Source organism: Ambystoma mexicanum, chromosome 6p (genome assembly GCF_040938575.1).
Source record: "Ambystoma mexicanum isolate Mex_15411 chromosome 6p, UKY_AmexF1_1, whole genome shotgun sequence".
NCBI lineage: Eukaryota > Metazoa > Chordata > Amphibia > Caudata > Ambystomatidae > Ambystoma > Ambystoma mexicanum.
This window is the reverse complement of record NC_090935.1, coordinates 222,863,074-222,885,585: the sequence shown is the minus strand read 5'-3', so window position 1 is coordinate 222,885,585 and position 22,512 is coordinate 222,863,074. Positions and strand designations below refer to the sequence as shown.

Below are 22,512 nucleotides of genomic sequence, written 5' to 3'. Positions count from 1 at the left end.
AAAAAAAAAAAAAAGAAATGGCCCTCTCCCTTTCCATGGACAGGAGAGGCGCGCAATCCGCGTCTCTGTGCTTACCATAGGGTAAGGCTTGGAAACACACCAATCGGTGTGCAGCTTTCTGGATTCTAGCGGTGCACTGGGTACTAATATCTAATATGCTCTAAATGTCCCATAGGTGAGTTCTTTATTCTCCTTTAAAAGGAGCTACTGGTAGCTGTTGGCTTCAAGCTAGCCAGGCTCTCTGTGGCTATAACCAGGAGCTAAATGGCTCCCAGCTCCTGGCAGACGGTTGCTTAGATATCCCAAAAGCATGGGACGCTTCGAAGCTATTCTTAAGTAGTTGCTCAGACGCTCCCCTCTTACTTCTTTACTAATGTAAAAGCTTTAACGTGTATCATAGGTCTCATTAAATGACTTATGAGATTTGTAATTCCCGTAGAGATTTTGAAGTATGGAAAATAAGGAGAATTGTTTTTTAGAACAAGTAAAAAGTCATGTGGTCCAGGGCATGTTACATGGAGCACGTGGTGCAAAATGCAAGAGTTGGGTCAGGGACAATCTATATAGTCAATGTACATATTTATATGAATGGAGATGTAGCTGCACCTAATGAAAATAATTGCCTCCATTGCCTTGCTGCTGTTTACTCTAAAGGTGCACATACAAGACCAACTAAATTCTAACTTAAGATCCTTTCCTAGTTCCCCCTGACTTTTCTTAGTTTACTCTGCTTTCTTCCTAGTTCCCTCTGCTTTTTCCCTCGTTCCCTCAGCTTTGTTCCTAGTTCCCTCTGCTTTGTTCCTAGTTCCCTCTGCTTTCTTCCTAGTTCCCTCTGCTTTTTTCCTAGTTCCCTCTGCTTTTTTCCTAGTTCCCTCTGCTTTCTTCCTAGTTCCCTCTGCTTTTTTCCTAGCTCCCTCAGCTTTTTTCCTAGTTCCCTGTGCTTTTTCCTAGTTCCCTCTGCTTTCATCCTAGTTCCCTCTGCTTTTTCCATAGTTCCCCTCAGCTTTTTTTCATAGTTCCCTCTGATTTCTTCCCAGTTCCCTCTGCTTTCTTCCTAGTTTCCTCTGCTGCTTTTTTCCTAGTTCCCCTGCTTTCTTCATAGTTTCCTCTGCTGTTTTCCAAGTACCGTCTGCTTTTTGCCTAGTTCCCTCTGCTTTCTTCCTAGTTCCCTCTGCTTTTTTCAAAGTTCCCTCTGCTTTTTTCCTAGTTCCCTCTGCTTTTTTTCCTAGTTCCCTCTGATTTCATCCTAGTTCCCTCAGCTTTTTTCCTAGTTCCCTCTGCTTTTTCCCTAGTTCCCTCTGCTTTCTTCCTAGATTCCTCTGCTTTCTTCTCTGTTCCCTCTGCTTTCTTCCCTGTTCCCTCTGCTTTCTTCCTAGTTCCCTCTGCTCTTTGTCCTAGTCCCTTATGCTTTTTTTCTAGTTCCCTCTGCTTTAAGAAGAATTGGAAGACCTAATTATTCTTTCCGTATCTCTAGCGTGCGTCTCTATTGGTTCTGTTTTGTCTTGTTGGTTTGCAGATTAATCATATATGTTTTAATTAATGCTTTTTATCATACTAATTATTCACTGTTTTTTGGTTCTCTGATGCACATGTTCTTGTGTCACACCTTATAAAGCTGACAAATGCAATACAAATTAAGCAGCGGCAGCAGCTATGGTGACCGACCTCTGGCTGCACAGTTCATGTTCTCCTTCATTTACCATATACAGATACTTTGCTTTCCATGTAAACTGGCACGCCTGGAAGAACGGGAAGGGAGGAAAGGGAAGGGAGGAAAGGCATGAAAGAGGAGGCGGGCAGTGTTGACACTGCCGCCACGTGATTTGACAAAGATTATAGTGAGATTTTCTTGGGATGTACAGATGTAGACATAGGTTTGACTGAGCAAGATGAGCGCTATTTATGGTGATGCCTATTGTACAAACACCACAAGGCAATGTTTAATTCAAAACCTTCCACTCATTAATTTTCTGGTTATAGTTAGTCTCTCTATGTGAGAGAGGCTATGCCCAGACAGTCCATTCCTTCCTGCGCCATAGGGGACCAAGCTGCATCTCACTGATGAGGCCCAGCAAGATCATAACATGTCTGCGGTTGCTTGTGTTTCCGTGCAGATGGGATCTGGCCTAGCAGTTCGGGCTGGGATGCTCCCATTGGTGGCCGTACCTGACTGATTTTGTTAAGGATTTCAATCAAGCACACACCCAGGTCACGCCTAGCATGTAGTGCGCAATGAAACCCTTATTTTATTTGTGTCTACAAGTTCAATATTCTGAATGATATACCACTCATATCACACTCTTCTCAAAATACCCCCCAGGTCACACTGAACCAGGAATCAGGCTAGTTTGTAAAGGTAAATATTTATTTATTTATTTAATATTCAAATCACGCATTAGTTTAATATATATATATGGGACAGCAATCACCTAACAGTGACAATACTATTCAGAAAATAAGCAAAGCAATTGAAATAATTTATAATGATGCAAAATAGAAAACACAGGAAAAAAGAGCAGTTTTTGTTTGTGAACAGATAGCGTTGAGGTTAATATTATCCCTGCAAAGTTTTGTTTAAATACAAATGAGCAATCCTGCACAGATATAAGTAATCAACAGGTATTCAGGGATGAAAGCAATGTCTATAGTTTAAATGCAATCTTCCCTCCCCAAACAAGAGAGAAACCAATTTTTTGGAAAATGACACTTTTAACTGACAGGTGCAAATTGCTTTGTAAAATAATGCAAAAGGGTGCAAAAATGCTTAAATGGATAGAAATTCTGAGGAAAGCAACACTAAACAGGTCCTAACACACATGAGCTATAATATAAACAACAGTTATCACTTTAGATCAGGATGGGATGGAAAAAGCACTTTGAAATGGGAAAAAGACATGTGTAGACTTTTGAAGACTGAAAATTTGCGGCGATGCAGTTTTTAGTTATGGATGTAGCTAAGGGTCTTAGGTATCGGTGAGAATTGAAATTTCTTTTCTATCTTTAAAATTGAAGAAGTTATGGAGGTTTTAGTGCCTATTTTGCGTTTTTGCAAAATAGGCGCGAAAAAGGAACAGGAATTCGGTTTTAAAAATGATAGATACGTTTTATTACGCTATATTAATGACCATGAAAAAGAGGAGGCCACACATGAATCTTCACAGCTACATGGCCAGCGCAACCATTCACGTGGTGGATACTCGATTTCGTTCTGGGATTTACTTTAGTTACTCAAAATCACTAAGGAGTTAGGGTTTTGTAACACAGATGAGAGAAAAATCAGTGCAAGAAGGATTCTAACAATACTAGGGTTCTGAATGTAAAGATGGGATGGGTTGAGATTGGGATAATAAAATACAGTTATACTATGGGTCATGGTACTTCCTATTAATACTCACAGAATAAGTTATTAAATTGGACCGTCAGTTCTGGTCATTGGATCGGTTCAAGTCTACCGGCAGCAGGGCACCTCTGGAGGGATTGGATCAGCGGCGCTGTTCTGGTCAATTTTGGATTGCACCTCAGACTGGATTTGAATGGGCTCTTAATGGTAGCAAGCCCAGCTCAACCAGAATTATTATTTTAAGTTTTGGATGTTTGAAATTGGGTCTAGTTAGCAAGAGTTCAGCAAAGTCTAGAATCTGCAAAGAAATCTGGATCTTCAGATAAGTCTGGAGTAAGCTACAAGATGAAGAGTTCTGGAACACGGTGCTGCACGGAAATTTCGATGGGTTCTGGAAGCAGTGTCCTATGTGTTGTGAAGTTCCTATATTTATACTATCAAATGCCTTCACCTTAGTTTATGGTGTGGGCGGAATTATAAAACACGCCCCCACAGCTGTGAGCTGTCATCTTTATGATGCGATTTAGGAACTCCCACATTGATTTTGACAACAATTTATCTTTCCCATAAATACACATTTTTACAATTATGCCTTCTACTAAAATCAGACACATGCATTACATTTTTTATGGTTTATCCTGGCGTCCAATTCCCATGTCGGTGATAGCTGTCTTTCTCATTCTATGGGATTTCATCAATTTTAATCATAACTGTTGGGATTAATAATTTCTAATTCGGTACACCTCTGGGCGCTTATCAGTGGATCATGTACATACAATCTTAATTTTGCAACATTAATAGTTCTGCTACCATATTTTTCCGTAACTTTGGTTCCTTAAGTGGTACAGGTTTCATCAATGTCTTAAAAGCAAAAGTCTAAAATTAGGTTAACATCTACCAATTTTCAGACGTATCCTTCTTTTGTTTGCACAGTTAAAGAGTTGCAAACTTAACCACAAATACAGATTCAAACACCAAGAAGTTCAGAGTTTTTTTTCTCCTTTCAACAAACAACAGCTGTCAGATCCCTTTGAACAGGGTGGAGTTTAAAGGGAAGCATCCTGCCTCTCTCCTGCAGAGCCTGTCCTTTGTTCTTTCCTCAGCCACAAGACGAAAGTCTAATGAAGTCTCATTGTGCTCCTTGTTGTCAATATGCGGGAACCATTAAGCAGCCATTAGCCTTCCTGTAGCAAATGAGTGTCAAGCTTAAATGTGAATCTTTCCCAGGCTGGGCTGTCAGATCAGAATTAAATAGTTGATTAGCTCAAGACTGGGTTCCTTTAAATTAAAGTCTTTTCATTTCACACATATAAATATAAGCTTGCTTTAAATAGGTGAATTTTGCCATTTTAATCAGGAAACAGAAACACGTTTAAACTGGGTTTGACAGCTAATTTTCTGATGCAGCTGTCAGTCAGTGAGGCCTGGATTCCTCTGACTGCACTGGAGAATCTGTTATTTCAGCACCCTTTTCCTTTCAATAATTCACTGGGAAAATGACTGAATGTAGCGCCAAAAGTGCACTTTGAAGGTTGCCATTGATTAGGAAGCTTATTTAAGGGCATTTTCGGATTTTAGCCCACTTTTGGGGCCTTGATTCATGTGACAGGTAACAACACCCACTGGCATTCTCTCGCAGGGAGTTCTTGCTTTGGCATCAACTTTGCCTGTGTGTGTGGCAGGGTGTGCAGCTTTTTTGTCGTTTATGAACCACACGCAGTTTTGCAGATTTGGCGCGCACAGGGGTTAGCACCTCCATTTTTGCCAAATGTTTTCCCCCATTGCAAAGGGGTGTAGTAGGGCGCATTGGCATGGGTTGAAACATACCACAATTTGCATATGGCTGGACCCCTTTTGCAATGACGCAGATGGGCTAAAAGAAACAGTGGTGTGTAAGGTTGCGCAGAGCAGTGCCAGTGGTTCAGATTAATTCATTTCCTTCTATCCATTTTCTTTCTGGTTATAATGTGAAACCACCAGCCATGATGCTCATCTTTGCAGCTATAGTTTTTCGCCACCCCCAAGCCCCCTCTCTGTATGGGGAATGGTATAACCACCTGGGGAAGGTTCACCAGAATGGGGCTTGTCCTTGTCCATGTTTAGGGGAATTCAGGAGGGTGAAGAGAGTTCAGAGTAATGATTCCCAGTTTGCCAACTTTATATGAGCACCCAGAGATTTATCAAGGGTTAAGAGGGGGAATCAAGAGAGAAAAGGGAATTAAGAGCTGAGCCGGCATGCATGTAAAGTTCCTCTGTGCTACAATTGGTTGAGGAGAGACCAAATGTTTTTTGTTAAAATAGAGTTCAAGAAAGTTAGAAAAATCACATGGGTCTTTCCCTGTTTCAGGACTACAGAGTTAGACCTGTAACATCTTTTGTCCCTATCTGCCGTTAAGTGATGCGATCTGCTGCAATGTGGCTGCTTGAAAAACCCTGCAGAGAAGAGAGGGTGCTATCTTCAAACTGTTGTGAAGCTGTGGACTCCGTGGTGGGGATGCAAGGTGCAGTGCCGGCAAATTAAGGGTTAATTGAAATAATGCTATTCTGCTGCCTTCTCTATTGGAACTGATCCAAGTAGCAAGGCTATTTCCCAAGTCCATGCTGAACATCACACGGTGGAAGGATGAGGGAAGCACCTTGGTCAAATGGGTAGAGATCAGAGAAACGCTGATGGCTAGCGAACACCAAACCAGAGAGAGGTGGGCAGCAGTACTCGGACAAAAGTATTCAAGAGAGGCTAGCTCTGACCAGTGGATCCCAGAGAGAGAGCAATGCCAGAAAGAAGAAATGGTAGCGGGTGAGAGGGAGAACCCACGGATGCGTAGCCAATACCATGGTGAGAGAAGTTAGGAAACTGTAAAGTTGAGAAGGAGCAAGCAGAATCCAAAGAATAAAGCTGGCCATCGGTGTCTGGAGTAAGAGATGCGAGGCACCTTGGTGAGAGCAAGCTTGAACCTGTGTCCACTACTGTGTGGCAACGCTGCATTCCGCCGCTTGTGTGTGGAATGCTGCCTACTGGAACAGCGGTTCCTAATGTACAGGGTTAAGTCAGAAAACATTAATTGTGTGATGACTCTGCATACTGAGAAATTGAGTCCTAACGTCCTGAGCACACTGAGAACAACTTGACTGGGTGATAGTTACTGCTGGGGTTCCAACGCGTTCAGCGGACTGAGTGAACACATTTGCTCGATGGAAAAGGGTGTATGCTGGATCTGGGAGCTTGCTACTCAAGCATCTGAGACATTTCACAGACCTACTAAATGCTGGATAACCTTATGCCCTATTCCTAAATCTTCTGAAAAAGAGTCTTGATACATATAGACTCTGAGAGCAGAGGCTTGGTCAAAACAGTGCCCCCTAGATGTGCAAGTCACAGACTTTTCAAGCGTTGCAGTAAGTATATTTAGCAAGCCTGCTGCTTGCCGAGTGGCGTAATAGCAATTACAACTGTACACGAGTGATGGCCTGACCATGAAGGCACCGCCCATGCCTGACCACACCAGACATTTTTAAAATAAAATATTTGTTACACATCGAGTCTGCCCCAGGTCTTTTTCTCTAGCCACATTGTACGCATGCAAATACATATGTATATCAATGTTAAATGATAATGGTCCATTGCACAAGAGTAATTAAAGCCTTACATCGAATGTACCAAACTTCTAAAAAGTGACCCATACATACCATTTCTGAAAACTGCCCATTCTAGTCAAAATGTGCATTTAACTCTAGAGCCTTTGCATTCAATGCTTTCTGTTCATTTATACACAGAGTTTTATTTTTTTTGTATTTACAGACAAGGCTTACCAACTTAACCTAAGTGTGCTGGACAAAGTCAGAGAAGACTGGCAGAATGAACACACCAAAGCCTGTGTGGTAACATATCTACTACATTTTATTTGAATGTGCTGGTCTGTGCTTGTTACGACATATGTGCACTATAATAAATGAAGTGTCTGTTTTGTGGCCTACAAGATGAGTCACTACAACATTAGACATTTTTCCGCAAAGAGTTAAGATCGGAACGAAGTGGATGTGGCCTGAATGCCGATTTGTGGTGGAAATCCTTGTATGGGGGATCGAGCCCTAAAGCCACAAGCGCCTTGGGAGATTTTTTAGAGGTGATTCTTGGTAAGAAATCAGAAAGTGTATCACTGGTATAATCTTAACTGTAATGCAGTGGGTGGACAGAGCAATGTAAAGCCAAGAGATGCCACATGGCTCGTAGAGCTTTGGACCAGCTTGCACTGGACATTTGAAAGTTCTAAATATCTAATTCAATCTAGAGAGAGAAAAAGAACAGAAACTTGTAAGATGTCATCTCTTGGCTTATGATCAAGGAATGTAACAAAAAGCAAAAGTTTATATTTTAACTAAATGCTTAATAAAAAAAAGAAAAAAGCAAAATGAAAAACATTTTAAGTCATGTTATTAAATGTTGAAGCGGCACCAAATCTGGTGATCAAGAGACTATGTATGCTATGTTTTGGGAAACAGATGAAGCATTCTGGCTTTGTTGAAACCTCATTCTATTTATTAGATCAATATCAGATTCTCTTGGATCCAAAATATTCCAATTAAAATCAGCCATCATACTTTGTTCGTTGATTCTTTTTTTGAGTGCAAAAGACCCCATACGCTGATGTCCATAGCTTCTCTGGTGCGAATGCACATCAGTCAGTGGTTTAACAGTCCAGCAACACGTGTTTCATTCCTCCAGGCACTTCCTCAGGGCTGTAAATGATGCACTGGGATTCTTTGGCTTGGTTCAAGCGTGGGGTTCTCTGGCCTTCACCTCAGAAGTGAAGTCTATCAACCTTTGACTTTTGGCATCGCCAACCTACTGACCTTATTGAAACGGTCTATGACAATGTCAGTAGTCCGTACAGATTGGTTTGTATGAGACTGTAAATATGCTTGTTGGTGTGTACTGTGCACGCTGGAGCAGTACATATTTACCTCCAAGTCACTTACGGCAAGTTTCAGGGCACTGTGGCACTTAATCCCGCTAATATCCATGCTGTTAAAGTAGATTCGATTCCGGACCCTGGAGCAAAATATAGATAGTTCCTCTGACCAACGGGGATCTGTATGATAATGTCAGCAATTTAAATGTCCATCACGTAGAAAGACTGCAATCTCATTTTTGTCAACTTTTTAAATTATGTTTTTCATTGGGAAAGCTTCTTATCTCAACCATGTGCCTCTGATATCGCCCCCTTTCCCTACCAGTGTCTTTTGTAATTCTCCCCTCCTGTACTTGCATTTGCCTGTCATTTGTGCTTGCAACCCAAACGCATGGGCAATAATCCCTTTTCCTTCACACACTAACAAAGTATTGCTAAAGTAGTTACGTGTAGGCCTAAGAAATGTCGAATTTAATTTTTGTTGCTGACATCTGCATTTTTCACCACCTTTCCATTGACAGTAAAATATGGTTCACTCAATCTTTCAGGGCCAACATTTTCACTGTTGGGCTTTCAGTATTCTGCATCATCGCTGAGTACTTCCATGCGCCAGACTGTCTATTCCCTACTAGGGTCTGACTGGGGCATTAAATTGTCTTGGGCACCAATTAAAGGTGGTCCACAGTTGCAAATGGCAATTCATTCCGTTTGTGACAGACTGCTTGAGTAGTACCAAGGGGGAGTTTTTTGATAAAATGCGATGGAAATTGTGTGATATTTATTCAGTAACAATGGTCAAAACTACTAGCCGCATAGTGAAGTAATTCATCATACTGGCCAAGAAAGTGGTCAACGTTGACCACAGGCCCACACTAGCATTTTGCGTTTCAGGTTCGGGCATTGCACCATGCCTTATAGGTCAGCCCGAGCATGCTCCCTACCATGAGAAGGAACCTTCTCTGGCACGATGTATACCTTGTAGTGGGTGCGTAGGACCATTTCCATGGTGTGGATAAGGAACTGGCCACATCTTGACACCTCTACTCAAAAACAACCTATATGTGCTTGGCCAATCTAAGCTTCCTCACTTTACTCTGCGTATATTATTAATGCACAAGTCAAGATTGGGAAAAAACAATGGTAAAGTGATTGTAATTTCATTAAAGCCTCATTACTACACCTCCATACTGCATGTTAGGAGGTGAAGTGGAGGATTAACCTCCAGTATTGTGGTTGAGGTAAATCCTCCACGGATTGATTGCACGGTATTGACGCTGAAGGTAAATCGATTGCAAATCCCCATGGAGTCCTATGGACTCCAAAAATGCCACTCGTAATCCAATGGTAATTCTACGGAAAGAGAGCGATGGTAACGCTAACCGAGTTTGGCGGTAATTCCATGGATGCAACCTTGGATTAGTGCCAAACTCGTGACAAGGCCATGTTCTAGAGGGATAGCTGCAGGTCTCTAAGTGGAAGCATTGAGTGCTGCTTAACAGTCAACCGCAAAGTCATCCGGGCCATAGGGGCTCACTGGTACCTAAAATATCCATACACGTTACCAGGACCACCCCAGTATCCATAGACTTTTCTTTGCCTAACTGAAATGCTGGGCTAGCTTAGGTTTCACTTTGAACCAATTCTTTTCTCGATGGATGAGCAAATGGTGGTCTTGATGCTGAGCTATATTAACATCGGTATCAATGCGTGGGTTTGTGACCGCCCTTTCCTGGTATTAGCTGAATCTGGGAGCCCATGCCCATCTGGTTCGAGTTCCTAATACAGGGGAAGTGAGGGCATATCCTGGTATTGCAGGTTCTTTAGAAGTATTCAACACACTTAGTTCAGATCAAGTCATCTTACAAAGCACACTTTGGCAGACCCTCCATTTTTATGGGAGATAGGGACTGGGTAAATGTCCAAATCCCTAAATATATTGTTGAATTTATTTGAACATTTGACAGTCACACAATCAGTGAGGACAATTGAACTTCCCAAACCTCTACCCGCTCAAAAGCTCAGTCTATGGTATTCGTTCTACACTATCACTCCATCATAACAATAAATGGCATTTTAATGAAAGCCATTTCACCACAAGCCCTTCAATCATTTAATTAGCTTTCTCTTGATCACAGGGTAGCCAACACAGGGGTTCTGGGCTTTCCTTCTTGTCTTTTCAATCAGTGAGGACAATTGAACTTCCCAAACCTCTACCCGCTCAAAAGCTCAGTCTATGGTATTCGTTCTACACTATCTTTCCATCATAACAATAAATGGCATTTCAATGAAAGCCATTTCACCACAAGCCCTTCAATCATTTAATTAGCTTTCTCCTGATCACAGGGTAGCCAACACAGGAGTTCTGGACTTTCCTTCTTGTCTTTGGCTTCAAAGTAAAAAAATCTTTCTAAGTGTGGAAGCTTTTCCTCCACTTGCAAACTTGCTATCTTCTCCCTGAGTTCTTCCAAATAACCATGTATTTTTCTTAGATCTTTTTATTGAGTTCAAGTTGGGCAAACAGCATTAGGCAGTAAGCTATGTGGAGTTTTTACCCAACCCATACTCTCGAGCATGCTTTTTGGAATGGAATGGCCTGGTCCTGCCTCCCTGGACTACAGTAGAGATTTAAACCTTATGCATTCTCAGACTCTGCATTTAGAACAGAGATACCAGATGCTATTGTGCAGTTCTTCGAGTTGAATATGGCGGAAGAGTGCGCAATTGCTATGTCCTTAGTGGCATTTCAGGATTTAATCAGGGAAACATTTATTTGCCAAGGGACAGGGACATTCAGCCATATCGCACCATCCCACGGGAAGATGTGACTCTAATGGTCTTAAAAGAGGATGATGAGAAGCAATATGAATTAGATCAGAGCTGTTTCCAACTATTTGAGAATTGAAGAAGGAATAAGATTGGGCACTGATGGATGGCGTGAAGTTCTTCAAAAAACCTGTTATGTCTAATAGGTTCAATTAAATGGGTCGACGTGGGCGGTAACAGGATACATAGTGAATTGACACAGTTGGGGCAATGGGTACACAAAATGTGTTAACAATCCTCATGGGATAGCTAAGTGTTCGAAGAATTCTGCTTGAATTCTTAGAGATTGCCTGCAGTTTTAAAAAGGCCATTGGTTGAACCTCTGGATGTTAGGGAGCTGTTGGTATCTACTCAAAACCTCCAGATTGCCCAGGCACCCTGACATCAGAGACCTGAGTTCTTCAAGCCATATAACAAGCTGTTTCCACCCTTACCGTAGAACAAGTGTGATTAAGGTAGGCGACTGATTAGGCTGTGCTCAACAATTATGGAAATAATGATTGTTTCTGAAGAAAGCCAAGGACCACCTTTCACATGACTTCTACAGGCCCATATCATTGATAAACATATTGAAAGTCACAGGCAAAGCGTATGGTTACCAGCATGTAAATTGTCCTGCTCATTTTAGGCCACCAACATCTGCACATTTGTTTGCCACAGTGGTCCACAAGGCAAAGATTCTATTGGCTCTTATCTGTCCTCTAGGTAGCTCCTCTGGACGTTCCAATGGTACTGGCCCCTTTTGATGGAAAAAAGGCCTCATGGGGAACTGTGTTATGTCCACCCAGATACGGAAAACAACACGTTCTGTGCTGTGGATTTGACCTTTCATCATTGATATTTACATTTTTTGAGTCACTAATTTAAATTAGCGCATGAAGATAGTTAATGACCTCCTCTCACTGAATCAGAATTTTTAGAGTGCAGTCAATAACTACTGGTATTAACTGCATTCTGAACATTCTACATTCAAAAGCAGACCTGGAAATAATACAATTCCCGTGCAAGATTTCTTTCAACAAGACCCTCCCTCTCTGGGAAGACCTTGTTTTTCTGCAACATGCTATTTAATAAACGAAAGGGAAAGCTAAAACATGGTAATACTGTGACGAATCAACTTCCGGGTCACCAGTGGTCCAGAGATGAATATCGGTTTCTAAACCATCAATCAACCCCACACCTCTAGTACACCAGAAGGGATCTGAACAGATTGGAATACGAATACATTATAAGACCTCCTTGTCCAACTTTGGTAACATGGACGGAATGGCAGGCTTATCTCCGCAAGGTTGTGGATCATTGGTTAGTTGCAGCACAGCAAAAATACAATTATTACCCAATGATAAAGGGGACTGTCCAGTCAAGGTTGTATAAAAATATCTACTTTATTATTACTACAACAGACAGTTTCGAGCACACTACACTTACAACCCACTCTGTAAAGGAAGACAGAGGACAGATAGTTTCACAAAGGAAAGGGATGCACTCTGGATACTGACAGGAGGGTAGTTGGTAAAGTAATTAGCCTTATAGTTCAAGATTATTTGGTTTCAACACCAAAGGGGCAAAGGATCGTAACTGTCTCTAGGGGCCTTTGGAGGAGGACCAGGGGGGGCAAAACCACAATGTACCTGGTGCTGAATACGTTTTTGGTGCGCAACAGCGTCGAGGTGGACAACAGACAGCAGTGCAGCCGGATGCGGTTCGAGGACTCAACTGTCTTGAAATTGTCCTTAAAAAGCTGGACGCTCGATGATGCTTGTGTGGCACTCCTCATAGCTTCTTCGCAGGGCTTGTGTCCTTTCAAGACGGATGGCTCAATGCTCAGGAGGCCGTTAGCAGGCAACAGCCTTGTCCTTTGTCCAGAGACCCTGTGGCACATCCCACCTAGGAAGCTTGCTGTCAGAACCTAGTAGGGCACGCTGTGTGCTGGCTGGGTACCGCTTCTGGAGCTGCTGGACGGGTCCTCTGAGTCCTGTATCTCCCTCTATTCCCAGGGAGATGTTTAGGGGAGGGATCTTGCTTCCCTCCTGGAACTTCTGGCCTTCCTTCACTGGCAGAAGATGTAAGGTAGAATGTACCTTCATCTCTGGTCCAAATGAGTCCTTCTTGTTACTCCTTGCAAAGTCTTCAGATGATCTGATCAGTGAGGGGCACAGCCCGCTTTTAAAGCCAAACGGGCCTCAGTGATTGCTGCAGGCTAAGCCCACCTTAATGAACCAATCCTGGGTCCCCACCAACAATCTTCAGTGATGCTTCAGGTCAATATCAGAGTGCTTGGCAACAGACAGGGGAAGGATGACAACATATACTTCCCACTCATCTTCCTGTCTGCTGTACATCAAAGTGTCTCCCTAATTAACTGTGCCCCTATGCAGCGCTTGGTCACAACATGGGCCTCCTTTGAAGTAAAGGGTTGCAGGCAGACTTTCGTCTCCTACAATTTGCATACTTCCCTGCTCTGAATGGAGTGGTTCCAGACAGGACATTCACTGCCCTTTCATATCTAGTAGGGGTTGCATTACAAAGAGTTGTTGGTCTCTAGTCTCCATTGTCACTTCCTGCACCCAGGCCTTCCCTGAGGCCTGCAAATTAACATTCTTCAGTATTCGCCGCCACCAACAAGGTGTAACAATGGAGATGCAAATCCATGGGGCCTTGAAATGCTAATCAGGCTGCCCCCTCCAGAGGCTTTTGATGTACCCACAGCTGTCAGGTATCAGCTACACATGACAGGGGAGGGCAGCGCTTGTAAGCGGTGTCCTCCCAGAGTACATGACTATTTTTCTGCTGTGCAGTGAGCGTGGAAAATATGTGCAGGAATGGCTCCACATATTTTCTGGAGGTTGATCTCCCATCATCATTCTTTTAAATAAACAAAAATCAAAAAGCCCAGGCGAGTGCACTCTCCCTGTGCGGATGGTCAAATTCCTCACAAATACACTTCCATTTTCTTATAGAGAAAACATTTACTGTTACATGACAACTAATGTATGCTCATATTAAACCTGTTTCACTTCGATTCCAAGATGGCCGCCAGCACTGTGTAGACGTGCCGACGGCGCTCCCCGGACCCATCTGCTAAAGGTGCACACCACCCCAGCAGTAGCCGAGATTCGGGTGGCTCGGGACCTTCTGGACCCGTGGGAGAACGAACCAAGGAGTGCCAAAGCTAGGCGGTCCCCGTGAACAGTCTGCGGGGGTGCCGTGGTGTGTGGGCCCTCTGAGGAAGGCTGAGCGGTGGTTTATCAACGGGAGAGGCCTGGTGTGGGGCACAGCCGGCGGGAGCGGGACCCGCGGAGGTGCTGCAGCCGACAAGCGAGAAGGTGGCCGCGACGGCAAGGATTTACCGGGAGGCGGCCCTTCCCAGCGGACGGAGCCCAGATTGGATCCAGGGGCCGAGTGAGCGCCGGAGCCCCAGTACGAGGAACGGCTGCCGGCAGAAGCTCCCCGAGGCTGGCAGGGGGACCTGTGTGCAGTGCGGTCTACCTGCACGGCTCGCCGGGGTGCCGCGGCGTGCCTGCCCACTGAAGAGGCGTGGATCGGAGAACTGATGGGGAGGGCCTGGCGGGTGGCGCAGCAGGAGGGAGTGGAGCACACCCCGCCGGCTGTCCCACGGAGGGCTCGAGGCCATCAAGAGTGAGGGTGGCTGTGGCGATGGGGTCTGTCCGTGAGGCGGTCCGTCCTTAGCGATGGGGCCCAGATCGAGACCGTGGGCCGAGAGAGAGCCGGAGACCCGGAACGGAGGAAGGCTACCGGCAGAGGATACCTGAGAATAACAAGCCCGCTGAGCCTTACCCGCATGCGGCAGATTTTGAAATACAGAGGGGTGAGGAGGCGGCCGTCTGCGGCGGGGACGGGCGACAGCGGACGAGGAAGCTCAGCCAGTGGCGGCGCCCCAACGAGTCGGAGGCCCAGGAGAAGGTAGGAGGCCATCGTGGAGGGTGGGGAACGACCCCCTACCAGTCCGCCGATTGGCAAAACCTGTGCAGGAGTGAGGGCCCCTACTTCCCCAAATCTTATACACGCAATTTGAACCTGGTCTGCACTGGGAGGTGGAGAGGAGCTTGCGACACCGGGCCACTGGGCTTGAGAAGTGCAGTTACGGTGGGCAGCTGGCCCGAGCAGGCCTGAGGGGACATCAGAGTGGCCAGAGGGGCATAGCCATAACGACATCTGCCCCAGGCTGAGGGGGACGAGGGGCTGCCCTGGATTGTCGAGTGTAGCCAGTGGTTAAGTGATGGTTGCTGGCTGAGGAGCTAAGGGGGCCCCTGGAGAGATATGGCCACCTGGGCACACTGTGCTGGGGGGGGGGCGGACCCACGCTGCAGAGAACCTTAGCCGCTTGGCCGCGGTGAGCTCACGGCGGTGCGCAGTTGGCCCACGGCCCTTTTCAGGAGCAGCAACACGGCCTCGGGGAGAGGCGAGGCGGGCGGAATGTCCACAAAGGTCAAGGGGAGGGGGAACAGGCCGCCTCAGGCCCCAGGAGATACTCATGGCACCCTTCGTGAACTGTGGCCGGCGCAGGCCTCCAAGGAAGGAAGCGGACCCCCCGGAGAGTCAGTGGGAGAGGGCACCTCCCAGGGGGTTGCGGAGGGCACAGCAATACTGCAGAGGTGAGAATTCCTGGGGGAGTTACAAGCCTTACAAAATAATCTAAGACTTTTCAGGAACAATTCCAGTTGATGCGAGCAGATCTTAATGAAGCCCTAGGAGAAATGAAACAAGAGATGCGTCAACTGGGCGAAAGAACGAATACCTTAGAGAGAGGCCTCCAGGAAGTGGACAAGGACACTACCGCAAATAGTGAAGCGATTGAAAGGTTGGACACCGCCGCCAGAAATCTAGAAACGCAGATGGAGGATTTGGAAAACCGATCTCGCAGAGTTAACATTAGAGTGAAAATGTTGCTGGAAACGGTACAGGACAAGAATTTGAAAGAGGTACTCCAAGGCATCTTTCCCGATGTCCTGGAGAGCTCGAGCTGGATCGGTTGCATAGAACGGGGCGTCTGTCCAAGGGTCAATCGGCGAGGCCGAGGGACGTCCTGGCAGCATTCGCAAGGTATGCTCAGAAGGAGGCGGTCCTTTCAAGACCTGGCGAGCAGTACACTCCTGAAGAGGAGGCAGATGGGCCCGCTACTGAAGATTTTAAACTATAAAGCAATACGTTACAAATGGACCTTTCCGTTTGGTCTTTGAGTGGGAGGGTGCCCAGAGGCGCATCACATCACTGCAAGAAGGAGCTGACATGCTGCGCGTGGACCTGGAGGACGCACCTTCGAGCTCGAAGCCAAGAAACACGCCTGGCCGATCCAGATCGAGGTCTTGGGAATGGAAGACTGTAGGGGATAAACGGAGGAAAGAACCAAAGGACAACGATCTGCAGCATCCAGGAAAACCTGGAGAAGGAAGGGCACATAAATGAATGAATCCCTATGTAGAATGGTCAGCGATAGGGGTGGTGGGCCTCTAAAAGGTGGATGAAAGCGTTGGGGTTACTGGCGGAGCAGCCATGTTGGAAAAGGAAGGGCGAGATGCCTGAGGTAGGAGTGGAGAAAGTGCGGGAAGGAGTCATCCTTCAGGGAAGGGGTTGGAGGGAGGGGGGACACAGGGGAGTGTTTGGGGGGAGGGCAACGAGCAACCAATTGAGGGGAGGGGAAATAGGAGATCACCAAGTACGGCGACCAAGCAGTGTCAGGGGTCCGCTTAAGTGGTTAACGCATAACGTGAGGGGGTTAAATACCCCTCTTAAAAGGAAGAAGCTGGAGCATTTCACGCAGAAGGAGGGGCTGGACATCCTGGGGCTTCAGGAAACGCACTTGATACACAGGGACCAGCGCAGATTAAAATTGCGCGGCTTTGACCGGATCCTCCACGCTTCAGGCCCTAGCAAAGCAAGGGGGGTGGCCCTAGCCATTCGAAACACAGTGGATTTCAGAGTCTGTGATGTGGTTAGGAATAAAGAGGGAGGTATATAATAGCCAGGGGGGAAGTACCAAGAGGTCCAATACACAATTGCAGTAGTGTATGCCCCTAACTCAGGTCAGGAGCAATTTTTGCATCGAGTCCTGAAGGTGTTGGAGGACGAGGCATGGGGTCAGATCATCCTTATGGGCGACCTCAATATTGCTTGGGACAGGAAGAAGGACAGGGATGGACAGCGAGCTTATGGGGGAGGAGCAGTAACGTCCGCAGAGATGAAGGACAGGGTCGTTAGAGTGGGGCTGCGCGATGTTTGGAGGGAATGTAAGGGGGATAAGGAAGGCCACACTTTTATATCGGGGGTGCATGGATCGCAGTCCAGAATTGATTATATCTGGGTCTCGGCAGGCCTGGTGGGTAGGATTCATGAGGTACAGACTGGGCCAATAGGAATAGCGGACCATAAAACGGTTTCCATGGTATTAGATATGGGCGAGAGGGCGAAGGGTGTGTGGGGGTGGAAATTCTCAGATGCCATAGTGAGGGATCCGGAGGATAGGGGGGTCTTCGATATTAACAGGAAGGAGGACACCAGAGAGGGAATTAGGTGGGATGCTTTCAAAGCTACTATCAGCGGCGAAAAAAAGCAAAGCTTTTGAAATCACTAGAAAACCCAGCTAGAAGTTGAGGTGGAGACCGCGAGGCAGGCAGCGCCCGATAACCCATCCCGGGCAGCAATGCGGGTTTACAGAAAGGCGGTGGGTCAGTTGGAACTCTTGCGCACTAAGAAGGCCGAGGGTGCCCTCCTGGCTCTGAGGCAAAAATATTACATGAAAGCCAATAAGCCGGAGGCACTATTAGCTCGCTTATTAAGGGGTAATAGGGCAAGAAATGCAATCACAGCGCTGAAGTCAGAGTCTGGCGCTCGGGTTACAAGGCAAGAGGAACTACAGGAGGCCTTTGCGGAATACTACGACTCCCTGTACGCCTCCCAGGACTCTCAGAGCGAAATTCAGGAGGCATTCCTACAAAAAGTGGAACTGGGGGAAATTACTAGGAATACGTGGGAAGCCCTTAATCAAGAGATCTCGGAAGAGGAGGTGAGAAAGGTGATCAGGGCTCTTCCGGCGCACAAAGCTCCCGGCCCAGACATTTTTTACCGCTGCGTTTTACAAGTTGTTTAGTTTGCAGCTAGCCCCGCAATTGACATTGCTGTTTAATTCTTTTAGGCAAACGGGCAGGGTTACCCCTACCATGGAGGAGGCAAAGGTCACCCTCCTTCTCAAACCTCATAAAAACCCAGAGGAAAGATCCTCATATCGCCCGATAGCCTTGATTAATGTCGACGCAAAGATTTATACTAAGATTCTGGCGAGCCGTCTCGAGTCCATCCTCCCGAGCTCGATCCACCCCGACCAGGCGGGGTTCATTAGAGGTAGACAAACATCGGACAACATCAGGCGTGCGGCTCACATAGTCGAAAAGGCACACAGGACAAACACTCCCGCAGTCCTGGTGGCATTAGATGCAGAAAAGGCTTTCGACCGTGTAGAGTGGTCTTTTCTGTTTCGAGTAATGGAAAAGATGGGCTTTGGGGGACTTTATGAGGATGGTTCGAGCGAACTACCAGGACCCCAACATCAGAGTGATGGTTAACGGGAAGGCCTCTAGGCGAATAAGTCTGCGGCAAGGGACTAAGCAAGGCTGTCCCCTCTCTCCAATACTCAACATGATTTACTTGGAACCTCTGCTCCAGGCAATCAGGGAGACTAGGGAGATTCAGGGCGTCCCCTTTGGGGGAGAGCAGCAGAAAGTCGCGGCTTTCGCGGACGATATGCTGTTGATGTTAACCGCGCCAAGGGAATCGCTTCAAGCGAGTGTGACCTTGTTGGAGGCTTTTGGGGAGGCATCAGGTCTGAAGATTAACACCAACAAGTCGGAAGTGCTGAACCTGACATTAAGGTTCTAGGAGCGGGACAGGTTAAAGGAGGACTTGCAATTTAGGTGGAGCCCGGGAGGGATCAGTTACCTGGGGGTCAAAATCACAGCAACTTTAGCAGGGTGGTATGCAGCTAACTTTCCCCCGCTCCTCAAAGCGGTGAAAAAGGACTTCCAAAAGTGGAAAGAGCTCCGGGTGTCTTGGGTTGGGCGGATAGCAGCGGTGAAGATGGTCCCTTTTCCAAGGCTTCTGTATCTTTTCCAAGCTGTCCCGCTGCCTATTCCATCAACTTTCTTTAAAGAGCTAGATTCGCTCACCAAAGGGTTCATCTGGGAAGGGAAAAGGGCTAAGGTGGCTTTTAGGCTTCTGACGGCGGGCAAGAATGAGGGGGGCTTGCGCTGCCAAATTTTTGGCGATATTATGAGGCTGCACAGCTTCGTGGCATCAGGGAATGGCTATCGGGTGTCGAGGGACGGCCAGATAAACTGTGGGTGAGGATGGACAGGGCGGTTGCGCATCGTAACCTAGCAGAAATTCTATGGCTTCCCAAACCGCTCAGGCCCCGACATCTTTATGAGAGCGCTATTACTAAGCTTATGGCGGATACCGGGGATAAACTGGCGGGCTCGGGGGGCTTGACTACATTTCCTTCACCCTTCACTCCTATCTTTGGTAATGGGGACTTCACCCCGGGACTGGAGAGGGGGGCCTTTTCTCAGTGGCAGGAAGGTGGTTGCAAGAAACTGGCGGATATGTTCCGGGGGGGGGGGAGTTGCTGTCTTTTCAAGACTGCAAGAGGGAATTCGCCAATCCATGAAAGCGAGAGATTGCGGTACGCACTAATTCGGCATTGGGTTATGCATCCAGGGGTTAAAAAGGCGCCCACCCGAGACCCAACGCCATTTGAGAGATTTCTCCTCACTAATAATGGATCGAAAGGCCTAATCTATAAGATTTTGTGCAGTGCTACTGCGGGCACCCAGTGGCCCTATATGAGGAAATGGGAACAGGTGGTGGGGAGGGAGATTGGTAGATCAGAGTGGGAGGGTCTATGGAGAAAGGTCCCTAAATTGGCTAAGGCATCTCAATTACAAGAAACTTGGTACAAGGTTTTGAATGGGTGGCATTATACCTCCGCTCGGCTGCATAGGATGTACCCCGAGGTCTCGGAGAGTTGTTGGACGGGATGTGGCCTGGTAGGCACCGCCGAGCACATTTGGTGGTCATGCCCAAAGTCTGCCTCATTTTGGGGGGAGATAAGGAAGGCACAAGATCTGGTCTTTGGCCCGGGGGATGATAGATCTTCAGTGCACATACTATTAGGCATTCGGACAAAAGAAGTGGCGGGTGAACCTAGAGGGAGGGAGAAGGCAAAGGTGATACTGACGTTGGCATCTATAATGTTAATAGCACAGTACTGGAAGAGCCCTGAGGTCCCTGTGTGCCAGGACTGGCTCCGGAAGATGTGGGAAATGGTGGCTCTGGAGTGGGCAACTTATACCACTCTCAACAAACTTCAGAGCTTTGCGGCGGACTGGGGCGAGCTGTTGGAATTTCTTAAAGATGACTTTAGGGTGATATGGAGCTTGCAGCGCCTGAGACTGTTGGATCTACAATGATTGTGATATATTTATTCAGTGGAATGGTGATTTGGGAAGCGGATGCTCGTTGTCTGGGGGAAGGAGGGCGGGAGGCAGGGAGGGAGGGGAGAGGGAATGGGAGGAAGGGGGGGTTCGGTTTTGCTTTTCTGTTTCATGTGTTGCAAAAATTTAATAAATAAAGTTTTCAAAAAAAAATCCTGTTTCACTTCAACTAACTTTGGAATTAAAATGCCCATCTTATGAAGACAATCTTGTTATATAACTACTTGAAAAAAACCATTTATTAATTTAGTAACTCAATTTATCTATTTTCTTTACTCGCTATAATATTTTTTACTTTACCACCAAAACTTCAAAGCATGTATTGCTGCTACTGCTATGTGCAAACAGCCTCATAGACCTCAGGAGTAACCATTATTGCTTGGGTTAGTGACCTTCTCCAATGTATGGCCCTCTACTTCACCTCGGGCCATTACTTGGTGGCGGATCATTATCCTGTGTTAATGACCCATTTCTTGGTCTATAAAGCTATACTAAATTCAGATTGTTGCCCAGAATTATTGATTCACCAACGCTTCTTGAACTTATTCAGAATGTTATGCTTGTCTCTTTATTTGTGTGTTTGTATTTGGGTTTATATAGAGCAGAGCTAGCTTGAAAGCAACATAGTGCTGTGCAAGTAATTTGAGGTTAACTGAGGACTGTGGACAGAGATGTTTCAGCTTATAGTGGTTTGGCTATCCCATACAAGAGAGGTGGTATATAACTAGGAAGAAGTGCCCCCTAAGTATTCCCAGAAAAGCAGGGTCCTGAGTTCTTTCTTGGACTGCAGGAGTATTGTACCAGTCCTGCTTGCAAATGGTGTAGTGAAGCGCCTGGACTTCAATACCTTTCTAAATATAGGAAACGTGGTTCATGTAGGAGAGTGGCAGGAACAGAGTCACATAACTTTGCACCAAGATATTTATTTTATTTATTACATTTGTAGAGCGCACGAAAACCCAAAGGCGTCAAGGCGCTGTGAGCTAAGAGGAATGGTTGCAGATACGTACAAGTCAGGTATGCACAGGGGTTCAAGTCAGATCAGTTCAGTTAAACAGAAATGTTTTGTGTCTTTTTCTGAAGATAGTCAGAGAGTTTTCCATTCTGAAGTGGAGTGGAAGGGTGTTCCAAAGTGTTGTGACTTGGGCGGGGAAGCTGGAGTCTCCTGCTCTGGGTCTTCTGAACTTTTGTGTGTGCAGGAGGTTGTATAGGAAGTTCTGGTGGGTCTGGAAGAGGTTGGTTTGGTGATACGCTTTGAGGAGTATTGAGGAGCAGTATTGTTGATGCAGCGTTGGGACAAGGTAAGAATTTCGAAGCAGAAGCGGTCCTTAACTGGCAACCAATGGGTATCTCTCCTGGCTTGAAGGGACGTGGTCTGATTTTATTAGCCCTAGGGCAGCACGGAGGGTATTGTTTTGAACAGTTTGTAATTTATGCAGGTTCCTTTTGGAGGTGCCAGTGAGGAGGGAGTTGCAGCAATCCAGATTGGAGCAGATGGTTGCCTGGGCGATGTTGATGCAATTGTGGGTGGTGCGGTACGGGCGGCAGTCATTGATGGGTTTCACAGTATATGCTAATGAGGAGGCGATGGAGTTCACATGTTTGGTGAGGGAGAGAGTAGAGGCCAAGTGGACGCCCAAGGTTTTGACTACTGGGGAGACTGGAACGGTGTTATTGTCAATGGTGAAGTAGTAATATTCGGGTTCTAAGTTGGCTAGGTGGGCTGGGTTGCTGAAATGAAGGAGCTCAGTTTTATCATCATTCAGGCAAAGCCCAGGGTTCGCCATCCAAGACTGGACAGATTCATAGATGCATTTAATGTTAGCAGTGTCTTGCTGATGGATGCCGGCGAGGGGGATGAGCATCTGGGTGTCGTCTGCGTAGTTGGTACATTTGATTTGGTGGCAATCGAAGAGGTCAAAGAGGGGCTTGG

The 22,512-nt window shown here is 46.3% G+C and overlaps 1 protein-coding gene across 1 annotated transcript in view; it reads left to right on the top strand.

The window, feature by feature from the left end:
- PSTPIP2 (proline-serine-threonine phosphatase interacting protein 2) overlaps positions 1-22,512 on the top strand; it is a 796,554-nt gene that overhangs the window by 571,834 nt on the left and 202,208 nt on the right. The window contains exon 9 of the mRNA XM_069626899.1: positions 7,140-7,219. Within this exon, the coding sequence (XP_069483000.1) occupies positions 7,140-7,219 (80 nt within the window). The remainder of the gene's footprint in view (positions 1-7,139; positions 7,220-22,512) is intronic.